At 45.3% G+C, this 25602-nt stretch overlaps 1 protein-coding gene across 2 annotated transcripts; it reads right to left on the reverse strand.

Moving 5' to 3' along the window:
• Positions 1–1370: 1370 nt before the first annotated feature.
• On the reverse strand, positions 1371–20050 carry dpy30 (dpy-30 histone methyltransferase complex regulatory subunit). 2 transcript variants are annotated; one of them, XM_070884838.1, is made up of 5 exons: positions 19980–20050; positions 7952–7998; positions 6964–7011; positions 5517–5659; positions 1371–1693 (listed from the first exon to the last, which is right to left on the reverse strand). In XM_070884838.1, exons 1-5 carry the CDS (start codon positions 19987–19989, stop codon positions 1621–1623), a joined length of 321 nt encoding a protein of 106 aa, XP_070740939.1. In that variant the 5' UTR covers positions 19990–20050; the 3' UTR covers positions 1371–1620. The 2 variants fall into 2 exon arrangements, with proteins under 2 accessions (XP_070740939.1, XP_070740940.1); XM_070884839.1 differs by lacking the exon at positions 19980–20050 and adding an exon at positions 8693–8715.
• Positions 20051–25602: the final 5552 nt, after the last annotated feature.

Below are 25602 nucleotides of genomic sequence, written 5' to 3' on the forward strand. Positions count from 1 at the left end.
TGTTTACTAGCAACCAACTAGCATCCATGCGACTGCACTTCCTCACATTGCTTGCCTAACTTTTTGTAACAAACTTCAGACATTTGGTGCCTTTGAAAATTCATAAATGCGACATCTACTGTATTATCTAATTGCTCATTGCTTCCAAAAAACTAATATCAAACACTACTTTCCAAAAACATAATGACCTCGATTCTCCCATGTGTTTTTAAATACTCAGCTAAATTTCATCCCTAATTAAGTTTTCCCACAACCGAGGTTCAAATAACTGGTCTATAGTTACCCAGTTTATCCTCCTTTCCCTTCTTGAACAGAGGTGTTGCATTAACTACCTTCCGGTTCCCAGGCACAATTTAAAATTAAAATTTGCATATCTAGAGGATTGAAAAATTATGTCCTCTGGGTTCATTCAACAGTCCGGGGGGGGGGGGGGGGGGGGAGGAATGCAATCTATCAAGGCCCGGTGACTTAGCCACTTTGAATACTGCTCATTTTTTTGTAACATTCCTTTTCTACTGTTATCTGACAATTATTCTACATCCTCTACCACACACCTAAATCATCACTTTCATCATAAGAACTGGCAAAATTATACATCGCCACCATACCTACAACAACAACTTTTATTTATATAGCACCCCCATAGTAAAATGTCCCAAGGAGCTTCACAGCAGTGTTATAAGACAAAACAGATAAATTTGACACTGAGTTACATAAGAAATTATGGTAGATGACCAAAAGCTTGGTTAGAGGTAGGTTTTAAGGAGCATCTTAAAAGGAGGAAAGAGGGGCGGAGAGGTTTAGGGAGGAATTCCAGAGCTTCAGGCCCAAGCAGCTGAAGGCATAGCCAATGATGGTTGAGCAATTATAAATCGGAGCTGCTCAAGAGGACAGAATTTGAGAAGCAGAGACATCTCATGGTGTTGTCTTACTTGCTCCCTAATTATTATTTTATTTTTAATATCTTAATTTTCCCCATCATACCATCTGCTGGCTTTTTATCATATCCCCTTTTCATTTCCCCACTATATTTTCTAAATCTCCCTTTTAAGTTTTGCTTTAATCTCGATCCACAGAAAACTATCCTTCCGCACTCTAAGAATACACCTCACATTTGAAGATTGCCCCCTGCTAATCACATTGTCCCATTTGGTTTTTTGCCCAGCACAGGTAAATCAGACCAGATTCATTTTCATCTCCACCTTTCTGCCATATTAGTTTAACCATAATCTTTTAAGCTCTCAAAATTATGACGCACTAATTCCCAAGTCCTTCTGGGTATTCTCTGCTCTGCAAAAGAAAATGACTAGCAAGGCAGCGTTTTCTGAAGTCCGATATAAAAAAGAAAAGTGTACATTATTGGACCAATGTAAAAACACAACTGGTTTATTTAACATTGCAATGTTTACATAAATTACAGAAAGTGGGAAAAAAATGCTGCACAGCTACCATACTTTATATAGATAATGGGCCACTTCATGCATATTCTGGTCTTCTGCACAGGCTCATTTTTCTTTCCTTTGTTTTTACAAACCGTGATATTCAAAAGTTAGAGTCATCTCCCCCTTCGCAACCGCAAGGGACTGGTGATGTCTTCATTTTTGTGTTGTTCTATGCAAGCTAGTTTCTCTCTTCAAACTGTGACTTGTTCTTCAGAAGATAAGCGGCCAAGAATTCGATAGGATTGGGAGGTCTGGTAAACAAAGAATTTACTAAATAAAGTCATATTGTTTTATGATAAACTAAGTGTAACTTTTTAAAATAGCAAACTTCACGTTAAAAATCCAAAGTGCAATCTTATCCTATAAGAACATAAGAAAGAGGAGGAGTAGGCCATGTGGCCCCTAGAGCCTGCTCAGCCATTCAATAAGGTCATGGTTGATCTTGGCGTCAACTCCACTTTCTGCCTGCTCCCCATAACCCTCGACTCTCCTGTAGTTCAAAAATCTATCTATCTCCGCCTTAAATATATTCAATGACTCAGGCTCCACAGCTCTCTGGGGTAATTGCAAAGCTTCACAACCCCCAGAATTCCTCCTCCTCCTCATAATTTTAAATGGGCAACCCCTTATTCTGAAACTCTGCCCCCCTAGTTCTAGATTCCCCCACAAGGGGAAACATCCTCTCTGCATCTACCCTGACGAGCCTCTTCAGAATCTTATGTTTCAATAAGATCACCTCTCACTCTTGTAAACTCCAATGAGTATAGGCCCACCCTAAAATTGGATAATTGAATAAAGCAAGTGTGACCAGAAAGTAGTTGCTGAGATCACCACCATCGGCAGTCCTTCGAAACGAAGATGACCCACTCCTACGCCGAAAAGGGATGAGTTCACAGGTGTGTCAATGAAGGACCTAATATTTCAGATCCCAAACTACATCCTGAAGGGTGGAAGCTGCCCGTGTGGATTTTTTTTTTTTTAAAAAACATGTGGTGGCCATTGCACACCAGCCACCACATGGGCTTGACAGAGCTAGGTCTTGGTCCAGTGGCAAGGATTAACCAGGACGACTGGTGATCTGCTCTGCTGCACAGACTTAGCACGCACATATATCGCAGTGTGGGCTGGCCCGTGCTGCCCCTGGGCCCTCACCTCTTCTGGGCCTCGATCACATCCCTCTACGAACTCCTGCCTTGAGACTCCAGCTCGAGACTGCTTGTGGCAAAAGGCAAATTAATTTAACGTGAAGAGGCGGCTCAGTTTGTAATCTGCACGTTTAAGAAAACGAGTAGCTAAACTCCGAGGGATGTACAGGAGTTGGGGAGAGTTCAGAGAAAGCTCAATTTGAAGTTCAAGCTAGTCAACTGGTGGGAACTGAGGATCTCCCTACTACTCGACATTTATTTCCACTCTGAAAATTAAACAGGAGAACTGAGAAAATCTCAATGGTTAGAGAAGCTTTGGGTATCTGCTCTCCAGTGTCACCACATCCACTCTATTAGCATGTTAATATGAATTTTTCAGTTGTGGATATGTTTTTCTTTACTGGTAAGCACAAGCCACAATAAGGATCAGATGATGGGGATAAAGAGAATTGATCGAATTACTGACAAGATTACAGGTGATGTCAGTGAGATTCAGTCGCTGTCTAAGATACGACAGTGCGGTATACATAATGAAGTTGGGGGTAATTGTGAAGCCAAGTAACACACAAGTTACTGATAAACTCCCCACTGGGATAAGTGAGAGTTGATGAGACCAGGTTATATTTGGAAAGGGAATCCATTTAAAAGAATGGAGATGATCCTGTAGGAAGTAATGTTTATTTGCAACTTCCACAAACTACTCTGGCTCTACAGGAGAAGCACAACCTTTAGAATAAAGGCAGTTGTTAAAAATGGGAGTACTAAAACTTGTATTTATATAGCGCCTTTAACATAATGACATTAAATGTGCTATAAGAAGACGCTGTTACCAAGCCACATAAGGAGATATTACGGCAGAAGAGGAAGGTTTTAAGGAGTGTCTCAAAGGGGTAGAGAGAGCTTAGGGCCTCGGCAGCTGAAAGCATGGCCGTTAATGGTGGAGTAATTAAAACGGTGATGCTCAAGAGGCCAGAATTGGAGGAGTGCAGATATCTTGGGAGGGTTGTGGGGCTGGAGGATATTACAGAGACAGACAGGGGCGAGGCCACGGAGGGATTTGAAAACGAGGACGAGAATTTTAAAATCAAGGATTTGCTTAACTGGGAGCTGGTGCAGCATTGGAGTGATGGGTGAACGGAACTTGGAGCGAGGAGTCCTCAGCAAAATTAAAGTTGGATAAGAGGCAACCTAACTGCAGCTTACATGCTGCTCTCAAATTCAGCTCCAAGGTTAGCGGACGACGGAGTTGAGTGACTAATGTATTCTGGAGGTTTTCACTCTCCCAAATAGTAACAGAACTGAAACAGGAGGATCGAGGGAATGTGACCATCGATATCAAAAACTACTTGGTTTTGAAAAGTTCAATCAACCAACAGCAGCTCATTTCACTTCCAGACAGTGGAATCTATGTTTCGTTTCTAAATAACAAGTTGGTACATAAAAGATGGGATTGAAAAAACTAATTCAGGCAAGAGTTTTAGGATTAAGTTGAAAAACAGCCATGTCCAGGAAGAATTACTTGTGCTCAGAGATTACTGCAGGCCACAATATCGTGGTATTCCCAATGAGTTTCATTTTTGAACTCATCCCTCCTATTTAAAAGACCTTTTAAAGCTACACATCTCTGGGCAAAAAGCCATTACCAAACTGGGCACAAGGAGAAGGCCCAAGATTTGACCTGCAGAGAGCAGCTCGACACAACTGCACCAATCATGGGCATGTGTTGTGCCACCAGAGCACAAGGAAAGCTTCAACCTGGAGAGAAGATCCAGTTTTAGGCAATTTCGACCTGGCCCTGTGCTCAGGTGCAAGACATCATTTGGCCTTTGATGCTAAAACAGTCGTGTTGAGTCTTGCTGCCCAAAACCAGCAACACAGGAAAAGAAAGTTCAATCGCAATTTAAACTGGTACAAAAAGGAAAGTGCTCTACACCCTCCGGGGCAGAGTAGTGAAACTGTACCGGACCTAGAAATACGTGCTTCCAATATAGCAATCACAAATGGAAAGGCACTCCTGACCACGGATCACCCACCAGGTGCAGAGCCTCTGCTCTGTCCTCAATCTCGAAGGAACATTATCAAATATAGATAGGAATTGTCCAACTCCCACACTAGCCATCATTATGGCCTCCAGGCACGAGGTAAATTGTTGACAGTTTTGTGCTTTGGACTCACGAGATGGAGATTGTCCAACTTATTTTATCTACAACCCTTCCAAGTGAGAGCAGTAACCTTCCTTGCATTTAGTTTAGGATTGATTTGAACCATGTGAAAAAGGAGTGCATCAACCTCCAGTATCACTTTAAAAAAATTAATAGCATAAATATAATACTGGGAGAAACTGCTACTTCACACAGGGCTCAACCTATATAAAATCCAACTCAAAAGGATCAGCTATCCCACATTTAGCTATGAGGTTTTGCTTCATGACTGCGACAGAAACCATTGCTTGTATATTCTGGTACAAACAGTAATGCATTGTGTATCACTGCTAGTGAATCCATTTAGAAATTAGGCACTTAATTACTTAGCTTAAGATTACAAAAATGAGGGTATTGTAGATTCCTGGGCTGACAAGCAGGTTGGCCCACTGATGGACAAATTATAACATTTCTAAATACCAACTATGAATGAGCAGCTGTTGCAATATAACCCAGCCCAGGAGTGGCGATCTCAGTATTAATAAGATTCAGGGATATTTACTGTTGCATTACATTAACAGTTTCCCCCTCATTTTACAAGGCAAGGCTTTGAGCAGCAGCTTGGAAATATATATGCTCCTAGTCACCTTACAACTTATGAAGGAATCCTTTCAGCCCCCTCAACAATGCACGTAACGGGTGGTTTTATCCAACACAACCACCCCTTGCCCCCGCCCCCCCCACTCTCACCAAGAGCTGTGCATACTCACTTTCCATAAACATCTTACCTTTCTTTTGCCAGAACTGAAAGACCTTGCAAAAGAATGGGTACCACTGTTTGATCGAGGTACGCCCGAGTTGGAAGGGACTGCAGATCCACTTTCTGTTTAGACGTTTTCTCCGCATTCAGTTTTTCATTCTCAACTATCCTCTGTCCCATTGAGAGAAAAAATGTACAGCTTTAACTTTAATCCTCACAGTGCATCTTCAACCTAGTATCCCTCTGCAGTTTGTAATCCAAAGAGGATTTGCCACAAATGATCATGAACACAAGGTAAAGCTCTATACAAATTAAGCTTCTTCTGTGCGTTACTTTTTTAAAAAAAAGTAGGATTTGTAATTCTTTTACTTCACCCTTCTACTCGTCGCCCCAAGCAATCATGAGGACAGCCACTGCTCCCAGGCAAATACCATTTTGACCTGGCTTCAACGAGCGAGTGTAGTGCACGGCAACTGCGGTGGAGAACACCTCCTACAGCAGTGTAATGGAGATCAAAACCGACAGAATTTGGGGTGGGGGAGGGGGGAATTAAACCTGTGGCATATTGCTCCGAAACTGTACAACCCAAAATAAGTCCTCGAAATGTGATATTCCTCATAATGCACCATTATCTGCTCAAGTGCCCATTGCTCGTGTGAGAGTGCAAACAGGAAATGACAGCGGGCTATTTGACTTCAAGGGCTTCACAACAGAGCACGATCCTGCTCAAATGTACCTTACAGTGGGAGGGTCATTTGATAACCAGGAAGGGCTGACTGTCACCCGTTGGAAATTCTTACAGTACTACAAGATTCTATGATTCTGTAACAACAAGCGGGCAGTCAGAATAGTCAAGAATCCTAAAAGATGCAATAGAGGCTAGAAGAGAGCATAAAATAGTTAAACTACTTCCTCCAAGTATTCACTGGCAACACTATTTCAAAATCTCAACCATAACAGCTCTATAACACTCGTTATTCACTCACTGGGTGCTATCTGGAATGGCCATACACATGACCCTATAGAGGCAATTAGGAAAGATTTAATACAAAATAAAAACTAGGGAGGTGCTGTGATTTATAATAGCTCATAACTCAGCCATATGTGTAAACACATTTTGAGTTTTAAGCATTTAAAGCAATTCAAATGTGCATTTTATTTATGTGTGTTTCTAAACGTGTTAACACAATAGTGTTTCTTGTAAATGGTTAGTAGTCTACAGTCAAGCCTATTTACATACAGAATCTGACAACGTTTCATGGACAGTAGATTGCGGAGGAAAACAAATGCCAATACAAACGGAAGAGGCAAGTATCATTGAGAGATTGCTTTTACCATGGTTATAAAAGGTCATTTTAAGTATGTATTGAGGATAATTTTGCAATTTACTTGCACAGAAAAACTTGCATGCATATAGGCTTGACTGTAGGTGAACCCATGCCTGAAGTAAACTGCCACACGGCTCAGTACAGTACCTGCACATTCTCCGAGAGACCATATTCTGCATGGGGATTTTCTGATATCTGAAAAAGAAATAATTCACCTGAGAATATTACAGCTTCTGTCCTACGTAAATAAAAGCCGAGAAACATATGCAAAATACCCCGGATGTTGAGAAACTGAAATATAAACAGAAAATGCTGGAGATACTCAGCAGGTCAGGCAGCATCTGTGGAGAGAAATCTTTCGTCAGAACCAGAAAAGTTAGAGACGTTAACAGGTTTTAAGCAACTTCAGAGGCAGGGGTGGGGCAGGGAGGAAAGGTCAAAAGGGAAGGTCTATGATGGGCAGGAACGATTAAATGACAAAAGGGGATGGTACTGGGACAAGTTAAGAAATAAAAGCTAGGTCTCGAGGGGAGGGGGGGGTGTAAACGGCAACTGCAGAATAATTACCGTCACCTGCTGTCCGAAAAAAATAGGAGCAGTGGTTATGATCTGAAATTGTTGAACTCAAAGTTGAGTCTATAAGATTGTAAAGTGCCTAATCGAAAGATGAGGTGCTGTTGCTCGAGCCTCATTATAACAGTGTAGGAGGTCGATGACAGAGGTCAGACTTGGAGCGGGGCAGAGAATTAAAGTGACAGGTAAGCGAAAGCTCAGGGCCATGCATGCAGACTGAATGGAGGTGTTCTGCAAAGCGATCACCCAATCCGCGTTTGGTCTCCCCGATGTAAAGGAGACCGCATCGTGAGTAGCGAATAGAGTATACTAAATTTAAAGTTCAAGTGAACCCGTTTCACCTGGAAGGAGTGTTCGAGGCCCAGGATGGTGGGAAGGGAGGAGGTAAAAGGGCAGGTGTCGTGGGAAGTGGGGGGGGGGGGGGGGGGGGAGGGATAGAAAACCTGAAACGGTAACTTTGTTTTTCTCTTCACAGATGACCTACTGAGTATTTCCAGCATTTTCTGTTTTTAATGCTAAGAAACGCAGGTCCTGCGTCTGACTTATTCCATAGTGGTATTACCTGCATCTGTCCTTCCAGGTTTGGTTCTGCGAGTGTATCGCCATGCTCTAAGGAAGTAAAGACACCTGCATTAAAATCATAATCTGGACCATCTCAAAAAGGGTCTTCATTCATATACAATCAGATGAATCACAATAGCCAATGAGATTGCTTGACAATGTAGTCACTCGAGCTTTAATGGAATGACATTTTATAACCTGTTTCCTTCCTGTACAAGCCTCTACTTTGTACCAAGTCCTTTTTATTGTCCTTCCAGGATCAGTAGCAGTCACCATTCTGATCTGGTTAATTTAACACCTTGCAGCACAAATCATGTTGTCCAACAAGTTCCACCTCAAAATAGTTTCAAAATAGATCATAGAGTGTTCAGGATTCCTGACATTGTCAGAAGTACCAGCAGATCAAGGGAAGAAAGGACACCAACTACTTTCTGGATGCAATGAAAAAAAAGGATTTCTAACAGTGGATTTACAGAACTATTACAAATATGTCGACTTCATTTCAAAGAGTCCAAACAATAAATGTTGATCAAGAAATTGAAAGGATTCCTTTGGTCATGAATTAACTGGCTTGCTAATTGAAATTGCAGGCTGCACCAAATGTAAATCACCAGAGGGGTTCCTGTGAGTGGAGCAGTCCATCAATTCTAAATGTGTATAAACTTATCAAGTAAATTCTGACAGACACAATTGTAGTTTCCTGTTAACTGGATATCCCCTACTTACATAAGCATATACTTACTCATATACTGCGGCTGATGTGCTCATGATTGAATCACGAGGCTGCCTGGGAAGCCGATGTCAAATGGGGAGGGGAAGAATAAAAATATAGTAGTTATAGGGGATTCAATCATTAGAGAATTGATAGCATCCTCTGCAGCCACAATCGGCAGTCCTAAAGGGCGTGTTCCTGCTGAGGGAGTATCAGGGGTTAGGAGCTAAATCGAAGAGCAAGTTATTATTTAAATGGAGAAAGATTGTAAAGTGCTGCAGTACAACAGGACCTGGGGGGCCTTGTGCATGAAACACAAAAGGTTAGTATGCAGGTACAGCAAGTAATCAGAAAGGCCAATGGAATCTTGGCCTTTATTGCAAAGGAGTATAAAGCAGGGAAGTCTTGCTACAGTTATACAAGGTATAGGTGAGGCCACACCTGGAATATTGCGTGCAGTTTTGGTTTCCATATTTACGAAAGGATATACTTGCTTTGAAGGCAGTTCAGAGAAGGTTCACTAGGTTGATTCCGGAGATGAGGGGGGGGGGGGGGGGGGGGGGGGAGGGGGATTGACTTAAGAGGAAAGGTCGAGTAGGTTGGGCCTCTACTCATTGGAATTCAGAAGAATGAGAGGTGATCTTATCGAAGCGTATAAGATTATGAGGGGGCTTGACAAGGTGGATGCAGAGAGGATGTTTCCACTGATGGGAGACTAGAACTAGAGGGCATAATCTTAGAATAAGTGGCTGCCCATTTAAAACTGAGATGAGGAGAAATTTCTTCTCTGAGGGTTGTAAATCTGTGGAATTCACTGCCTCAGAGCTGTGGAAGCTGGGTCACTGGATAAATTTAAGACAGAAATTGACAGTTTCTTAAACGGTAAGGGAATAAGGGGTAATGGGGAGTGGGCAGGGAAGTGGAGCGGAGTCCATGATCGGATCAGCCATGATCTTATTGAATGGCGGAGCAGGCTCGAGGGGCCGTATGGCCAACTCCTGCTCCTATTTCTTATGTTCTTATGACCTTAAGGGTGGTAATCTCAGGATTATTACCCAAGCCACGTGCTAACTGACATAGGGATAAACAGATGAGGTGGCTAAAGGAGCGGTGCGAAAAAGAGGGGTTCATTTTCATGGGACGCTGGCAGTAGTACTGGAACAGGAGGGAGCTGTACCATGGGGACGGGCTGCGACCAAGGTCCTAACGGAAAGGATAAATAGAGTGATAAAAAGGACTGGGATGGGGGGGGGGGGGGGGGGGGGGGGGTAAGGACACATGACGACAACCCAGTCAGAAACAATAGGAAAAATAATAATTTATAAGATTTTTAAAAAGGGATAAGAGCAAAGTTCAGGTCACAAGCAGTGAAAGTTAATCCAGGTGAAGGGAATACTAAAATAAATTAGTTTCAGCAGCAGTTAAACGACGCGAGAAAGACAGCATCTCGACATACGGTCAGGTTAGGTTCTCCTGCCATACAAGAGTTTTATACACTAACACATGGAGTATAAGAAAATAAATGGAGTCAATTAGAGACTCAAATACAGGTGTCTAACCATGTACAGTAGATACCTCAAGTTGCTGGAGAAATATCACCAACGATGTCTCTGCAAGATCCTACAAATCCCCTGGGAGGGCAGGCGCACCAACATCAGTGTCCTCGACCAGGCCAACATCCCCAGCATTGAAGCACTGACCACACCTGATCAGCTCCGCTGGGCAGGTCACATAGTCCGCATGCCAGACACAAGACTCCCAAAGCAAGTGCTCTACTCGGAGCTCCTTCATGGCAAACGAGCCAAAGGTGGGCAGCAGAAACGCTACAAGGATACCCTCAAAGCATCCTAATAAAGTGCAACATCCCCACTGACATCTGGGAGTCCCTGGCCCAAGACTGCCCTAAGTGGAGGAAGTGCATCCGAGAGGATGCTGGGCAACTTGAGTCTCAACGCAGAGAGCATGCAGAAATCAAGCGCGGACAGCGGAAAGAGCATGCAGCAAACCAGTCCCACCCACCCCTTCCCTCAACCACTGTCTGTCCCACCTGAGAGAGAGTCTGTGGCTCTCGTATTGGACTGTTCAGCCACCAAAGAACTACAGGAGTGGAAGCAAGTCTTCCTCGATTCCGAGGGACTGCCTATGATGATGATGAAAGGGTATGACATGGTAGCCATTACTGAGACATGGCTAGGGGAGTTAAATATTCCAGGTTATTAAGGTCTTCCGAAAGGATAGGGAAATTGGAGGAGGAGGAGCAGCCTTATTGATTAAAGACACTATTACAGCATTGGTAAGAGAGACTTAGATAAGGGAAAGCATTCAGCAGGGACTCTATGGTTAGAATTGAGGAAGAGAGGACTTAAAACTGTAATGGGAGTTGTCTACAGCCCTCCAGATAGCAGCAATGAAGTGATAGACTGTATTGAGACACTAATTTTCATATAGATTGGGAACAGCAGAGTAGCTCAAGTCAGAAAGGTTGCGAATTTTACGAGTGCATTCAAGAGCGTTTTCTGGAGTAATATATTCTAGATCCAACTAGAGGGCAGGCCATACTAGATTTACTCAAGAGTAATGAGGCCAGACATAGATAAATGTTCCCTACCGTTGTTGTTAACTAACAATGATCATAATATAATTGAATTTAATGTTAGGTTTGAAAAGGAGAAGCTTAACACCAATACCAAGATTCTAGATTTTGGTAAAGCTAGCTTTAACGGGATGAAACAAAGACTGACGACAGCAAACTGGTCAAAACTGTTAACAGGTGAAACTACATATTAAAGTGGGAGGTTTTCAAAAAGGAATTTAGCTTAATACAGGACCCCAAGGGGAAAGAGCTCTACTTACCAAATAAAATCAGCCATGGTTTTCAAAAGAAGCAAGAGATAACATAAAACTAAAGGAAAGAGCATTCAAAAGTGCAAAGAATAGTGCAGATCCAGGGGACTGGAAGGGATGTTGACCCGGATTGAGCAAAGACCAAACGCAGATTGGCTGATTGCTTTGTAGAACACCTCCATTCAGCCTGCATGCGTAACCCCGAGCTTCTGGTCACCTATCATTTCATTCTCTGCCCCACTCCCACTCTGACCTCTGTCATAGACCTCCTACACTGTTCTAATGAGGCTGTTATTATGGAGTGAATTGGACAGCAACTTCTGGAATCCGCAGACGCGTATTTAAACGCGGAAATCCAGAAGTTGCTGTCGGAGTTACTCTGCTCCTACACAATCTCTAACAGTACCTCGCCGATAGACTCCGCATTGAAATCCATGCAAGCGTGTGAAGTTGCTGGATTTATCCACAAAACACACCAGAAAAAGTTAGGGCTGGTGCATTCAGGTGTAAGTAAACTTTTAACGGCGTAAGTCATAATTACTGCCAAACAACCTCTCTGGCCTTGAAAATTTAACTTTTAAAGTGTGAAGTCTCATTCCTTAAGATTTAAAAAAATTAAACTAAATGGATCCTATCTTTCTTTCCTTCTATTTTTCTTTCTGTACGTAATTTTACAATGAATTAAATATTCTAATTTATACTTCCTGGATTAGACACTGCGTGTCTCAGTGAGGATCCTTCAATCAGATTGGTTGAGGAGACGCTCGTTCTGCTCACACATTCTACAGAGCCGCTGTAGAGGGCACCGTGCTGGAAACCATCTCCAGGAACCACAAGTTGCCACTCAAAAGCCTGCGAAAAGTCTGTGGGCAGCTGCAAGTGTCATGAATGGCAAGCGCCGTTTCTTCACTACTGACCACAAAATCCAGACCATAAAAAACAGCAAAGGAAGACAAAAAAAAATAGTAAGAGCTGAAAAAGGAATGCGAAAAGAATTTTGCAAAGGATATCAAGATTAACAAAAAGTTTTCACAATTATTTTTAAGAAAAGGGTAGTCATGGGTAATGTGGCCTGCCCCGACCTGTGTGAGACCACCACTGCAGGTCGGGGCTATAAATAGAGCTGGAGCGCGGGCCCTGAAACATCATGGACGAAAGTGCGACGAATGAGGGTACGTGGCCCAGAAGAATCACGGGCCTGCCTACACTGCGATATGTGTCACTAGGTCTGTGCAGTAGAGCAGGTCTCCAGTTGTCCTGGTTCAACCCTTGCCACTGGATAAAGGCCTGGCTCTGACAAGTCCATGTGGTGGCTGATGCACAACGGTCACCACACGTTAAAAAAATCCATGCACAGGCATCTTCCACCCCATCAATTGGAGTTCAGGACTGGAACTTCAGGTCCTTAATTGAAACATCTGTGAATTCTTGTGGAAGCAAGTCATCCTCGTTGATGGGCTGTATAAGAACAGATGGGGTAATATTGCAAATAAAAATAAGGAAATGGCAGACATATATGATTACTGTGCGTCAGTCTTCACAGTAGAGGAAAATACGCCCGACATTCCAGGGAACCTAAATGAATCAAGGTCTGTAACTCACTGAAGTTAGCATATGCAAGAAAAATAACAGGCTGAAAAATAAGACTGATAAATCCCCAGGTCCTGATGGTTTCCACCCAGGGTCTTAAAGGAAGTAGGTGAGGAAATTGCAGATGTTTTGGTCATAATCTTCCAAAGGGCTCTCGATTCAGGAATTGTCCCTTTGATTGGAAAACTGCAAATGTAACTCCATTATTTAAGAACGGTGAGAGAGAAATCAGGAAATTATAGACTGGTTAGTCCAACATCTGTTGTGGGGAAGATATTGGAATCTATAATTAAGGACAGAGTGACTGATCACTTGGAGCTGATTAGAGAGAGCCAACTTAGATTTGGAACGGGCAGGTCATGTTCAACAAACCAATTGAATTTTGTGAAGAAGTAACTAAAGCAGTAGACAGGGGAAATGTCAATAGATGTAGTTTATATGGACCCCAGAAGGCATGAGATAAGTTTCCATACAAGAGACTGTCAGCTAAAATTAAAGTTCCTGGAATTGAAGGCGTGTTATTGACCTGGTTAGGAGATTGGATAGCTGGCAGAAGACACAGAGTAGGGATATGGGTATGCGTTCGAATTGGAAGGAAGTGATTAGCGGTGTCACAAAATGATCTGTACTGGGGCCTCAATATTCACTATATTTATTAATGACAGATAATGCAATAGTTTGCAAATGACAAAAGATTGGTGACATAGTAAGAAGTGTAGAAGGGAGGATAACATTACAATGAGACATTGCTAGATTAAATCAGTGCGCAAAACTATGGCAGATGGGTTTCAACGCAGGCAAGTGTAAGATAAACCATTTTGGACCAAAAACAATAGATCCGTCTAGTTTTAAAATGGTGCAAAGTTAGGACCAGTGGGGCTCCAAAGAGATTGCTAAGAGGCTGCAGGGTGACTTGGACAGGTTAGGTGAGTGAGCAAATGCATGGCAGATGCAGTATGTGGCTAAATGTGAGGTTATCCACTTTGGTGGCAAAAACACAAAGGCAGAATATTATCTGAATGGCGGCAGATTAGGAAAAGGGGAGGCGCAACGAGACCTGGATGTCATGGTACATCAGTCATTGAAAGTTGGCATGCAGGTACAGCAGGCGGTGAAGGCAGCAAATGGTATGTTGACCTTCATAGCTAGGGGATTTGAGTATAGGAGCAGGGAGGTCTTACTGCAGTTGTACAGGGCCTTGGTGAGGCCTCACCTGGAATATTGCATTCAGTTTTGGTCTCCTAATCTGAGGAAAGACGTTCTTGCTATTGAAGGAGTGCAGCGAAGGTTCACCAGACTGATTCTCGGGATGGCAGGACTGACATATGAGGAGAGTCTGGATCGACTGGGCCTGTATTCATTGGAGTTTAGAAGGATGAGAGGGGAGCTCATAGAAACATATAAAATTCTGATGGGACTGGACAGGTTAGATGCAGGAAGAATATTCCCGATGTTGGGGAAGTCCAGAACCAGGGGACATAGTCTAAGGATAAGGGGCAGGCCATTTAGGATTAAGATGAGGAGAAACGTCTTCACTCAGAGTTGTTAACCTGTGGAATTCCCTACCGCAGAGAGTTGTTGATGCCAGTTCATTGGATATTTTCAAGGGGGAGTTAGATATGGCCCTTTTGGCTAAAGGGATCAAGGGGTATGGAGAGAAAGCAGGAAAGGGGTACTGAGGTGAATGATCAGCCATGATCACATTGAATGATGGTATAGGCTCGAAGGGCCGAATGGCCTACTCCTGCACCTATTTTCTATGTTTCTATTTCGGGGTCCATGTACGCAGATAACTAAAATGTATTGGTCAGGTATAAAAAATAAAATCAAAAAGGTTAATGGAATGTTAGCCTTTATAAAGGGGTGGAAGTTTTTCTACAGTTATAAAACCCTGGTTAGACCACATCTGGAGTACTGTGTACACACCTTTAGAAAGGATATACTGGCCTTCGAAGGAGTGCTGCGCAGATTCACCAGAATGTTACTAGGGCTCCAAGGGTTAGATATTGAGGAGAGGTTACATAAACTAGGCTTGTATTCCCTGGCATATAGAAGGTTAAGGGGTGATTTGATTGAGGTTTTTAGGATTTTGAAACAAATTGCAAGAAACGTTTTCCACTGGTGGGGGAGTTTCAGACAAGGGGGCATAATCATAAAATCAGAGCCAGGCCATTCAGGAGAAAAGTTAGGAAACACTTCACCCAAAGGGTTGTAGAAGTGTGAAACTGTCTCCCACAAAAAGCAGTAGATGCGAGCTCAATTTATAATTTTAAATCTGGGATCGACCCATTTTTGCTAGTCAACTGTACAAAAGGATATGGAGCCATGGAAGGTGGATGGAGTTAAGATGCAGACCAGCCAAGCTCTCAGTGAAATATGGAACAGGCTGCTAGGGCTGAATGGCCCACTGTTCCCACATTCCTAATTGGGTGCTTAAAATGAAGACACTGAAAAGTAATGCAGTACCTACTGTTACATTTAAGCAGACGCGATGGCAAGAGTGAGATCACAGTCTTCATCGGGGGATCTTACTGTTAAAATCCCTTGGTCATAGTTTCATTGTTAACATTAAAGTTCATCATTTTTACATCAGCTGCCTTAAAGTGTCAGCTGTGGCTCAGTGGTATAACTCTCGACCGAGTCAGAAGGTCGTGGGTTCAAGCCTCACTCCAGAAACTGGAGCACATAATGTAGGTTGACAGTGCAGTACAGAGGGAGTGCCGTTTCTTGGATGAGCCGTTAAACTGAATCACCATCTGCCCTCTCAGGTTGATCTAAAAGATCCCATGGTACTTCAAAAAAAAAAAGAGCAGGGGGCTGTCCTGGCCAACACATATCCCTCAACTGACATCACTGAAAACAAATTATATAGTCATTTATCCCATTGTTCTTTGTAACTTTTCAGTGTGCTAACTGGATATTGCGGTTCCCTGCATAACGGTGACTACACATCACAAGTATTTCATTATACAACGCTTTGGGACATCCCAAAATCATGAAATCAACTATATAAATGCAATGTCTTTGCTTTGCATACACATTAATACCCATCTTTACTGGCATGAGACCACCGCTTCCATGTTATTTCAGATAGGTGAATGCCTTAAGTTGGTTTTATATTTTGCTGGCCAGGTCCCAGTGGGACCAGCAAGAGACCAGCTGAAATACAAATTTAAAAGGAAGAAAGCCAAGGGCAATGACATTCTGCAGGCAACCCAGCTTTAAGGTAAAAGCATAACATTTAATTATAATTAATTAAGTATTTAAGTATGAAGATTTAAAGCTGTTCATTGTTGTTGCTCTGTAGCTAGCAAACTAATACTCAAAAAGAGGAGTAAACAGGTAGAAATCCGATCTCAATTTGAAATAAAATCATATCGATAGTAGTGTTAGCTAATTAATACATTATTGAGCTAACATAGTTTTGAAATATTTCTTATTCAAGATTCATAACAGTGATATCGTAACAATATACATATCAATGTCACTCCTTACACCCACACACAATAAAATGATGGTTTGATAGTGAACGGATTGAACAGTACAATTAATGACCAAAGCGTGAGCGGCTGGGGAGAGCGCGGAAAAGCATAGGAGAACAGCGCACTGGAGCTGGAGGGCCCGGGGTACAGCGTCAGTATTTTATGGACATATTCGCAAGCTACTCCAAGATTATTGCGCTCACCTACACTGTGATCTCTGAAAAGCAAGGAGAGAGGACCCGAGGGTGGGAGGGAGGGAGGGAGGGGATCAGTAGGAACACGTGTGTGGTGTGTCAGACCCATGCAGCAGAGCCTGGTCTCCAATCGTCTTGGATCCCCTTGCCATTGGACCAAGACCTAGCTCTGTCAAGTTCATGTGGTAGCTGGTGTCCAACGGCCACCCCACGTTAAAAGAATTCATGCATAGGCATCTTCCACCCTTTAAAATGAAGTTCGGGACCTGGACAATTAATGGCATTATGACACGTTGGAAAAAAAAAATCTCCCGGAATAGCTTCAGTCAGAGTTAGCAACCCTAGGTCCCACAACAGGCAGACAAAGGTTTAAACCTCTGGATTTTAGTTAAGACTATTTTGCCCGAGTGTCTCAACACTTGCTTCCAGTCTGACTGTTCCTAGTAAGTATGCTGCACTGCTCTGTGACCTTTGCTGTCTAGGCACAATAACTTGACGACATTATAAATGTGCCTCAGACAACAACTTGTATTTCTATAGTACTTTTTACGTAGTAAAATGTTCCAAGGCGCTTCACAGGAGTGTTAGAAGACAAAAAAAATTAATTTGACACTGAGCCAGATAAGAAGAAATTACAGCAGATGATCAAAAGCTTGGTCAGAGGTAGGTTTTAAGGAGTGTCTTAAAAGGAGGAAAGAGAGGAAGAGGTAGAGAGGTTTAGGGAGGGAGCTCCAGAGCCTGTAAACACATGTCATGCCACAAGTATTGTGTGCAAAGGCAGCAGCCAAACTGCGTGCAGTTCCCCTTTGCCTCCAGATCAGAGGGAGACTGGCAGCAGGATTTAAAGCTATAATTAGGAGAACTCTGCTCTTAGGATGAACTTTCAAGGCCTTGTTTATAATATACAACACCCCTTAAATAACCTTCCCAAGCTATAAGAAGCGGTGACCCAGTTACTCATCGTTGAGCATCAGTGACTCAAGCCACAGCTGCAAATTAAGGTAGGAATCTGGGATAAAAGTATAAACAGATCTTCCCACTGTGACAAGGGTGTTACTCAAAGTTTTTCATCTCCATAACACGAAGCCTCAGGGACCACATATAAATGTTAAACACAGGCACCCGTTAATTTATCTCTCAATAACTTACGTTTAGATAACACCTTCAAAGTGCTGCAGTGCAGAGGGACCTGGGGGTCCTTGTGCATGAAACACAAAAAATTAGTATGCAGGTACAGCAAGTAATCAGGAAGACAAATGGAATGTTGGCCTTTATTGCAAGGGGGATAGAGTATAAAAGCAGAGAAATCCTGCTACAACTGTACAGGTATTGGTGAGGCCACACCTGGTGTACTGCATATAGTTTTGGTCTCCATATTTAAAAGGAAGGATATACTCACATTGGAGGCTGTTCAGAGAAGGTTCACTAGGTTGATTCCAGAGATGAGGGGGTCACTTATGAAGATAGGTTGAGCCCATCTTCATTGAAGTTTAGAAGAATGAGAGGTGATCTTATTGAAACATAAGATAATAACGGGACTCGACAAGATAGATGCAGGGAGGAAGAGAGGATGTTTCCACTCATAGGGGAATCTAGAACTAGGGTGCAGTTTCAGAATAAGGGGTCGCCCATTTAAAACTGAGATGAGAAGGAATTTCTTCTCTGAGGGTTGTAAATCTGTGGAATTCTCTGCCCCAGAGAGCTGTGGAGGCTGGGTCATTGAATATATTTAAGGCAGAGATAGACAGATTTTTGAGTGATAAGGACATAAAGGATTATGGGGAGCAGGCAGGGAAGTGGAGCTGAGTCCATGATCTGATCAGCCATGATCTTATTAAATGGCAGAGCAGGCTCAAGGGTCCAAGGGTCCTACGCCTGCTCCTATTTCTTATAACGTAGGAAAACATCCCAAGCCACTTCACAGACACATCAAGGAAAAAAAACAATGAGCCACAGAATTCATCCAGAGCAGTGAGCAAAAGCTTGACCAACAAGGTGGATTTAAGATAGGAGAGGGAGGTAGAGAGGCTGGAGTCAGGGGAAGAGGTGAGGCTGGAGTAAGTTAGTGAGATAAGGAAAGGGGGATTTAAACACATGGATGAGAAATTTAATTTTAAAAGGCGCTGAGGGAATCCAGCAGCCAATGTGGATCTGCGAAAGTTGTTGCTAACAACAGATCATGGTGTTGTGATTTATTATTCACCCGAGGACATCAATAGCATGAACAACAGAACAGCCCTTTCCAAACATCCAACAGCACTAACAAGCCAATAAGAAATAAAAAAGCGCAAATGATGCTGGGCTCACCAGGAGGTTTCCATAGGCCAGGGGTTTCCATAGGCCGGGGTCACCAGGAAGGGGGTGCCATAGGCCAGGGTTCCACAGGCCGGGGTCACCGAGGAGGGTTCCACAGGCCGGGGTCACCGAGGGGGGGTCCACAGGCCGGGGTCACCGAGGTGGGGGTCCACAGGCCAGGGTCACCAGGGGGGGGTCCACAGGCCAGGGTCACCGAGGGGGGGGGGGGTCCACAGGCCAGGATCACCGAGGGGGGGGGGGTTCTACAGGCCGGGGTCACCGAGGGGGGGGTCCACAGGCCGGGGTCACCGAGGGGGGGGGGGTTCTACAGGCCGGGGTCACCGAGGGGGGGGGGGTTCTACAGGCCAGGGTCACCGAGGGGGGGGGGGGGGTCCACAGGCCGGGGTCACCAAGGGGGGGGGGTCCACAGGCCGGGGTCACCGAGGGGGGGGTCCACAGGCCGGGGTCACCAGGCCAGGGTCACCAAGAGGGGGGGGTTTCCACAGGCCGGGGTCACCAGGGGGGGGGGGGTCCACAGGCCGGGGTCACCGAGGGGGGGGGTCCACAGGCCGGGGTCACCGAGGGGGGGGGTCCACAGGCCGGGGTCACCGAGGGGGGGGGGGGGTCCACAGGCCGGGGTCACCGAGGGGGGGGGGGGGGGTCCACAGGCCGGGGTCACCGAGGGAAGCAGGGGGGCGTGGTTCCAGCGGCCAATGACTGACGCGGGTTTGCGGCCTGGCCGCACACGCTGCACCGACGCCCTCCCCAGTCGCCTCGAGATGCCCGACCTCAACTCCTCCCGCTCAGGCGGCTCGCCGTCCGGCACTGCCGAGCCAAACGCTCGCTCTTCCCGCACTCACAACACGCAGCCGGACGGCGACAGGCCGCCCCGTTCCAAACCGGTACACTCACCTTCCGCCATGTTTGTTGTCCGTTTCTACGCACTGCCCCGTGCGACCGGCCCAGCGATTGGCTGCGGCCGAGTTTACCATTAACTGCGAGCTCCGATTGGTTGGGGCTGTGACGTTTTGAGAGCAAGGACGGAATTGGTTGGTTGGTCGGCGGGCGGGAGTGAGCGTGCGTGATGGCGGTTGGTGACGTTGCCCTCCGCCAGGCGCATGCTCAGTGGAGGCAGCGGCGAGAGATCCCAGCGGTTCAGCGGTGAGGCAATCCTTGGAACTTATTAAAGGGGCACTAAACCGAGAAAATTAATCAAATTAAGCTTTTAACATTCAAGAATCAAATTAAAATGTGGTTGCCGAGGTGGGGGGGGGATGATGATGCACTCCAGTCCCTCCGGCGCCCACCTCTCGCGGAAAGCCGCGAGCGTACCGGTGGACACCGCCTGCTCCATCTCCAGGGACACCTTGGCTCCGAAGGCAATCCATGCAACTGTTGGCAGAACTTAGAATATAGGCCCTTGGGACAATTGTAATCTACAATCAATTAAAGCTGGATCTTAGCCATGCTTAAACGGAGGCCGGGCCACCTCAGTCCAGCTCCCAAGTCCCACTCCAGGGACTTCAGCACATAAATCTAGGCTGATGCTCTGGTACAGTGCCGGGGGAGTGCTGCACTGTCGGAGATGCCGTCTTTCGGATGTGATGATAAACCAAGGCCCTGCTCTCTCTCAGGCAGATGTAAAAGATCCCTTGCCACTATTTCGAAGAAGAGCAGAGGAGTTAGCCCCAGTGTCCTGGCCAATATTTATCCCTCAATCAACATAACAACAAAAAAACAGATGATCTGGTCATTATCACATTAAACATAGAAACATAGAAACATTGCTGTTTGTGGGAGCTTGCTGTGCGCAAATTGGCTGCTGCGTTTCCCACATTACAACAGTGACTACACTCCAATGTACTTCATTGGCTGTAAAGCACTTTGAGATGTCCAGTGGTCGTGAAAGGCGTTATATAAATCCAGGACTTTCTTTTAGGGTGACCATATTTTCCAAACTGAATCTGGGGACACGGTGGGAGCACAACACAAGAGCCATATGGGCAATGTAGGTTGTGCAGAGCAGGTGGCAAACCATCTTAGCAGCTTATATTTTAACAGTTGACACTACAAATGCAGAATAATTACCGCGGATGTTATGTCCAAGAATTGACACGCATTCAGAGAACTCACACCCCCCACACCCTCGCCAGTGACTAAGGTCGCACCTGAATGCCCTCTCCCCCCCCCAGTGACTGAGGTCACACCTTCCCCCCTCCCCACCAGTGACTGAGACCACAAATGCCCCCCCTCCGCCTGAGACTGAGGTCACACCTGAGCCCTCCGGCCCCAGTAACTGAGCTCACACCTGCCCCCCCCACCCCCAGTGACTGAGACCACAAATGTCCCCTCCCCCACCAGTGACTGAGATCACACCTGATCCCACCCAATGACTGAGGTCACACCTGACTCCTCCCCACCATGACTGAGGTCACACCTGATCCCACCCAGTGACTGAGGGCACACCTGACCCCCGACCCCCCCCCTTCCCAGTGACCAAGACTTCCGCGAGAGGTGGGCACCGGAGGGACTGGAGTGCATCATCACGCCCGGCAACCAAATTTTAATTTGATTTTACGTTTTTTTTTAAGTTTAATTTGTTTTAATTGCCGGTGCTTTTAGTGTCCCCCTCTCCTTTTATAGGGGGCACTGGAAAAAAGGAAAAATTTGATTTTAGTGCCCAAAAAAAAACCACAAAAAAAAAAAAAAAGGGCCTTGTAAATGTCTTGTGTGTGTCATCCAGGTCGGGTGGCACGGATACATGTTTTATGTTTTCGCAGGTAAACTCAAAAGAGTTTCCCAGTGACCAAGGTCACACCTGACCCCGACTTCCCCCCCCCCCCCCCAGTGACTGAGACCACACCTAATCCCCCCACCCTCCAGATTAGTCTAGGATTAGTCCCCCCCGACCCCTGTGACTGGCTGTGCCCCCCCCCCCCCGGCTTCTCCATTACCCATTCCACTTGCCGTGCCCCCAGGCACTTCAGCTGGAAACTCATGCAACATGCGCAGATAACACTGGCCGGCTGTACATGTGCAGTGGATCACTCTGGCCATTGTACAATTGTTGTTTCATTAATCCTTAGAGCCACAAACTGACAGCTCAGGGGGTACACTCACTGCCCCAGGGTACACATCGGGTTTCAGTTTCCTGAACCGGGGACTCTTCCCGAACACTGTTTTCCGGTGTTACAGTACCAAATCTAGAGATTGTCCTCGGAAAATGGGGGCGTATGGTCACCCAGTCATCAAGGCTCTGAGCCCAAAACTGTCCCAAAATGGCACTGTGGAGTTGCCAACCCTCCAGGATAGTCTCCAAGAATGAAATGTTCGTCTGGATATTGCTGCGAGCAACATCTGGGAGAAAAATTATAGGAGGCATTAAAATAAATAGTTTTTTTCATTTTCTTTGAACTCATTCATTTATTAGTTGTAAGAAGTATTGGGGGTGGGAAGAAAAGCTGTTGGGCCGGCGCTGTTGTTGGTGGGAAGTTATGTGATGACACCTCCAGGAATATGTCCAACCAGAGTTGGCAACCCTAACATCAAGGCCTAGAGTTTCCCCTGGGGGCAATCCAGAAGTTAGACCCTTAAATGTCGTGCTCATTTTGTCGATGTTAAATTACGCCCAAGTATCCTCCCAAGATACGCTCGATCTTAAAATGAGTGGAAATCAGAGTAAGCAATTGAGACCCAAGGAAAGTGGCAAAATGTAAAAATGTAAGTTTCAACTCAGTTAACCATCATTCATACACATCAGGCGTGTAGGAATATGGCCACTCTAGCTAATCTTATTAATAAACAGAGAATCTAGTGTCAGCAACTTTAATACTTTATTAAGCAATGCATGATTTATTTTCTGCCTTACATCAATCACAGCAAGCATATAAATGACTTGGATGAAAGAATAGCGAGCCAGATGGAGTAGAAAGCTGCAACAGGACATAGATAGATGAGGTGAGTGGGCAAAACCGTGGCGATGGAGTTTACTGTAGGAAAATGTGAGCTCATCCACTTTGGACCCAAGAAAGATCGATCAGAGTATTGTCTAAATGGCGAGAAGCTAGGAACTGTGGAGGAGCAGAGAGATAAGAACATAAGAAATAGGAGCAGGAGAAGGTCATACGGCCCTTCGAGCCTGCTCCGCCATTTAATACAATTATGGCTGATCCGATCATGGACTCAGCTCCACTTCCCTATCCCCTCCCCATAACTGCTTATCCCCTTATCGTTTAAGAAACTATCTATTTCTGTCTGAAATTTATTCAATGTCCCAGCTTCCAGAGCTCTCTGAGGCAGTGAATTCCACAGATCCACAACCCTCTGAGAGAAGAAATTTCTCCTCATCTCAGTTTTAAATGGGCGGTCCCTTATTCTAAGATCATGCCCTCTAGTTCCAGTCTCCCCTATCAGTGGAAACATCATCCCCACATCTTGTCAAGCCTCCTCATAATCTTGTACGTTTCTATAAGATCACCTCTCATTCTTCTGAACTCCAATGAGTAGAGGCCCAACCTGCTCAACCTTTCCTCATAAGTCAACCCCCTTATCTCCGGAATCAATCTTGTGAACCTTCTCTGAACTGCCTCCAAAGCAATCCTTTCGTAAATATGGAAACCAAAACTGCACGCAGTATTCCAGGTGTGGCCTCACCAATACCCTGTACAACTGTAGCAAGACTTCCCTGCTTTTATACTCCATCCCCTTTGCAATAAAGGCCAAGATTTCATTTGCCTTCCTGATCACTTGCTGTACCTGCATACTAACCTTTTGTGTTTCATGCACAAGTACTCCCAGGTCCCGCTGTACTGTGGCACTTTGCAATCTTTCTCCATTTAAATAATAACTTGCTCTTTGATTGTTCCTGATAAAGTGCATGACCTCACACTTTCCAACATTATACTCCAAGTACAGAAATCACTAAAAGCTAGTGGATAGGTACAAAAAATAATTTAAAAGGCTAATGGAATATTGGCCTTTATCGCAAGGGGGCTGGGATACAAAGGGGTGGGAGTTAGGTTACTGCCGTACAGAGCTTTGGTTAGACACCGTCTGGAGTCACTGCGTTCAGTTCTGGGGCCCCCACCTCAGGAAGGACATTCTGGCCATGGAGGGGGTGCAGCACAGATTCACCAGAATGATACCGGGGCTGAAAGGGTTTGATTATGAGGACAGCTTGCATAGACTTGTACTCTATTGAATATAGAAAATGAAGGACTGATCTAATTCAGGTGTTTAAGGTGATTAAAAAAGAGTTGATAGGGTAGATCGAGAGAAACTATTTCCTCTGGTGGGGAGAGTCCAGAACAAGGGGGCATGACCTTAAAATTACAGCCAGGCCATTCAGGGGTGATGTCAGGAAACACTTCTTCACACACAGGGTCGTGGAATTCTGGAACTCTCGCAAAACTGAGATTGATAGAATTTTGTTAGTTAAGGGTATTAAATTTTGTGGAACCAGGGCAGGTAGATGGAGTTAAGATACAGATCAGCCGTGATCTATTTGAATGGCAGAATAGGCTCGAGGGGCTGGATGGGCAACTCCCGTTCCTAAGTAATCGGTGTCCTGACTACTTACACAAGTCAGCCAGCTGAGTGCAACTTTGGATGTCCTGAGGTTGATCTCTGGTGTTTTAAATTCAATCTGCACACCCTTACACCAGTATACTCTCACATTTACATCCTATATTGATTCATCTATGTCACTTGACCCCTCTGTCTTTTCGCCTGCTTTTGGCATGGAACGAGCAATAGCAGCTGGAACTTTCCTGATTTATAACACATCTCTTTCTCTCCTCTCGCTTCCTCTGCCTAGCCCTCCCTCCCCTCTCTCATCCCTCACTTTCTCCCCTTCTATCTTTCTTTCTCACTCTCCTCTCCTCTCTCCCCCTCTCTCTCCCTCACCACTTTCTCTCCCTCACACCTCTCTCCCTCCCCCCTCTCTCTCCCCTTTCCCCTCTTTCCTTCCCCCTCTCCCTCTCTCCCTCCCCCCTCTCTCCCCCTCCCTCTCCCTCCCCCTCTCTCTCCCCCTCCCTCTCTCCCCCTCTCTCTCGCTCCCCCCTCCCCTCCCTCTCTCCCTCTCTCTCCCTCCCCTTGCTCCCTCCCCCCTCTCTCTCCCCTTTCCCCTCTTTCCCTCCACTCTCCCTCCCTCTCTTCCCTCTCTCTCGCTCTCCCCTCCCCTCCCCTCCCTCGCTCCCTCTCCCTCCCCCTCTCCCCCCCCCCTCTTTCCCTCCCCCTCTTTCTCCCTCCCCCTCTCTTCCTCCCTCCCTCTCCCTCCCCTTCTCTCTCCCCCTCTCTCTCTCTCCTCTCCCTCTCCCTCCCCCCTCTCTCTCTCCCTCCACCCTCTCTCCCTCCGCCCACTCTCCCTCACCCCCTCTCCCATCTCCCTCACCCCCTGTAACACACTACTATAAATTCACACGAGACACATTCTGCAGACAAGGCCACTCTGTGACCCGAACCTTTATTCACAGGACCAAAAAGTGATGACCCTGCATGGAACCTCCCTTTATATACCTGGATGACCAGGTGAGGA

Source organism: Pristiophorus japonicus, chromosome 7 (assembly GCF_044704955.1).
Source record: "Pristiophorus japonicus isolate sPriJap1 chromosome 7, sPriJap1.hap1, whole genome shotgun sequence".
NCBI lineage: Eukaryota > Metazoa > Chordata > Chondrichthyes > Pristiophoridae > Pristiophorus > Pristiophorus japonicus.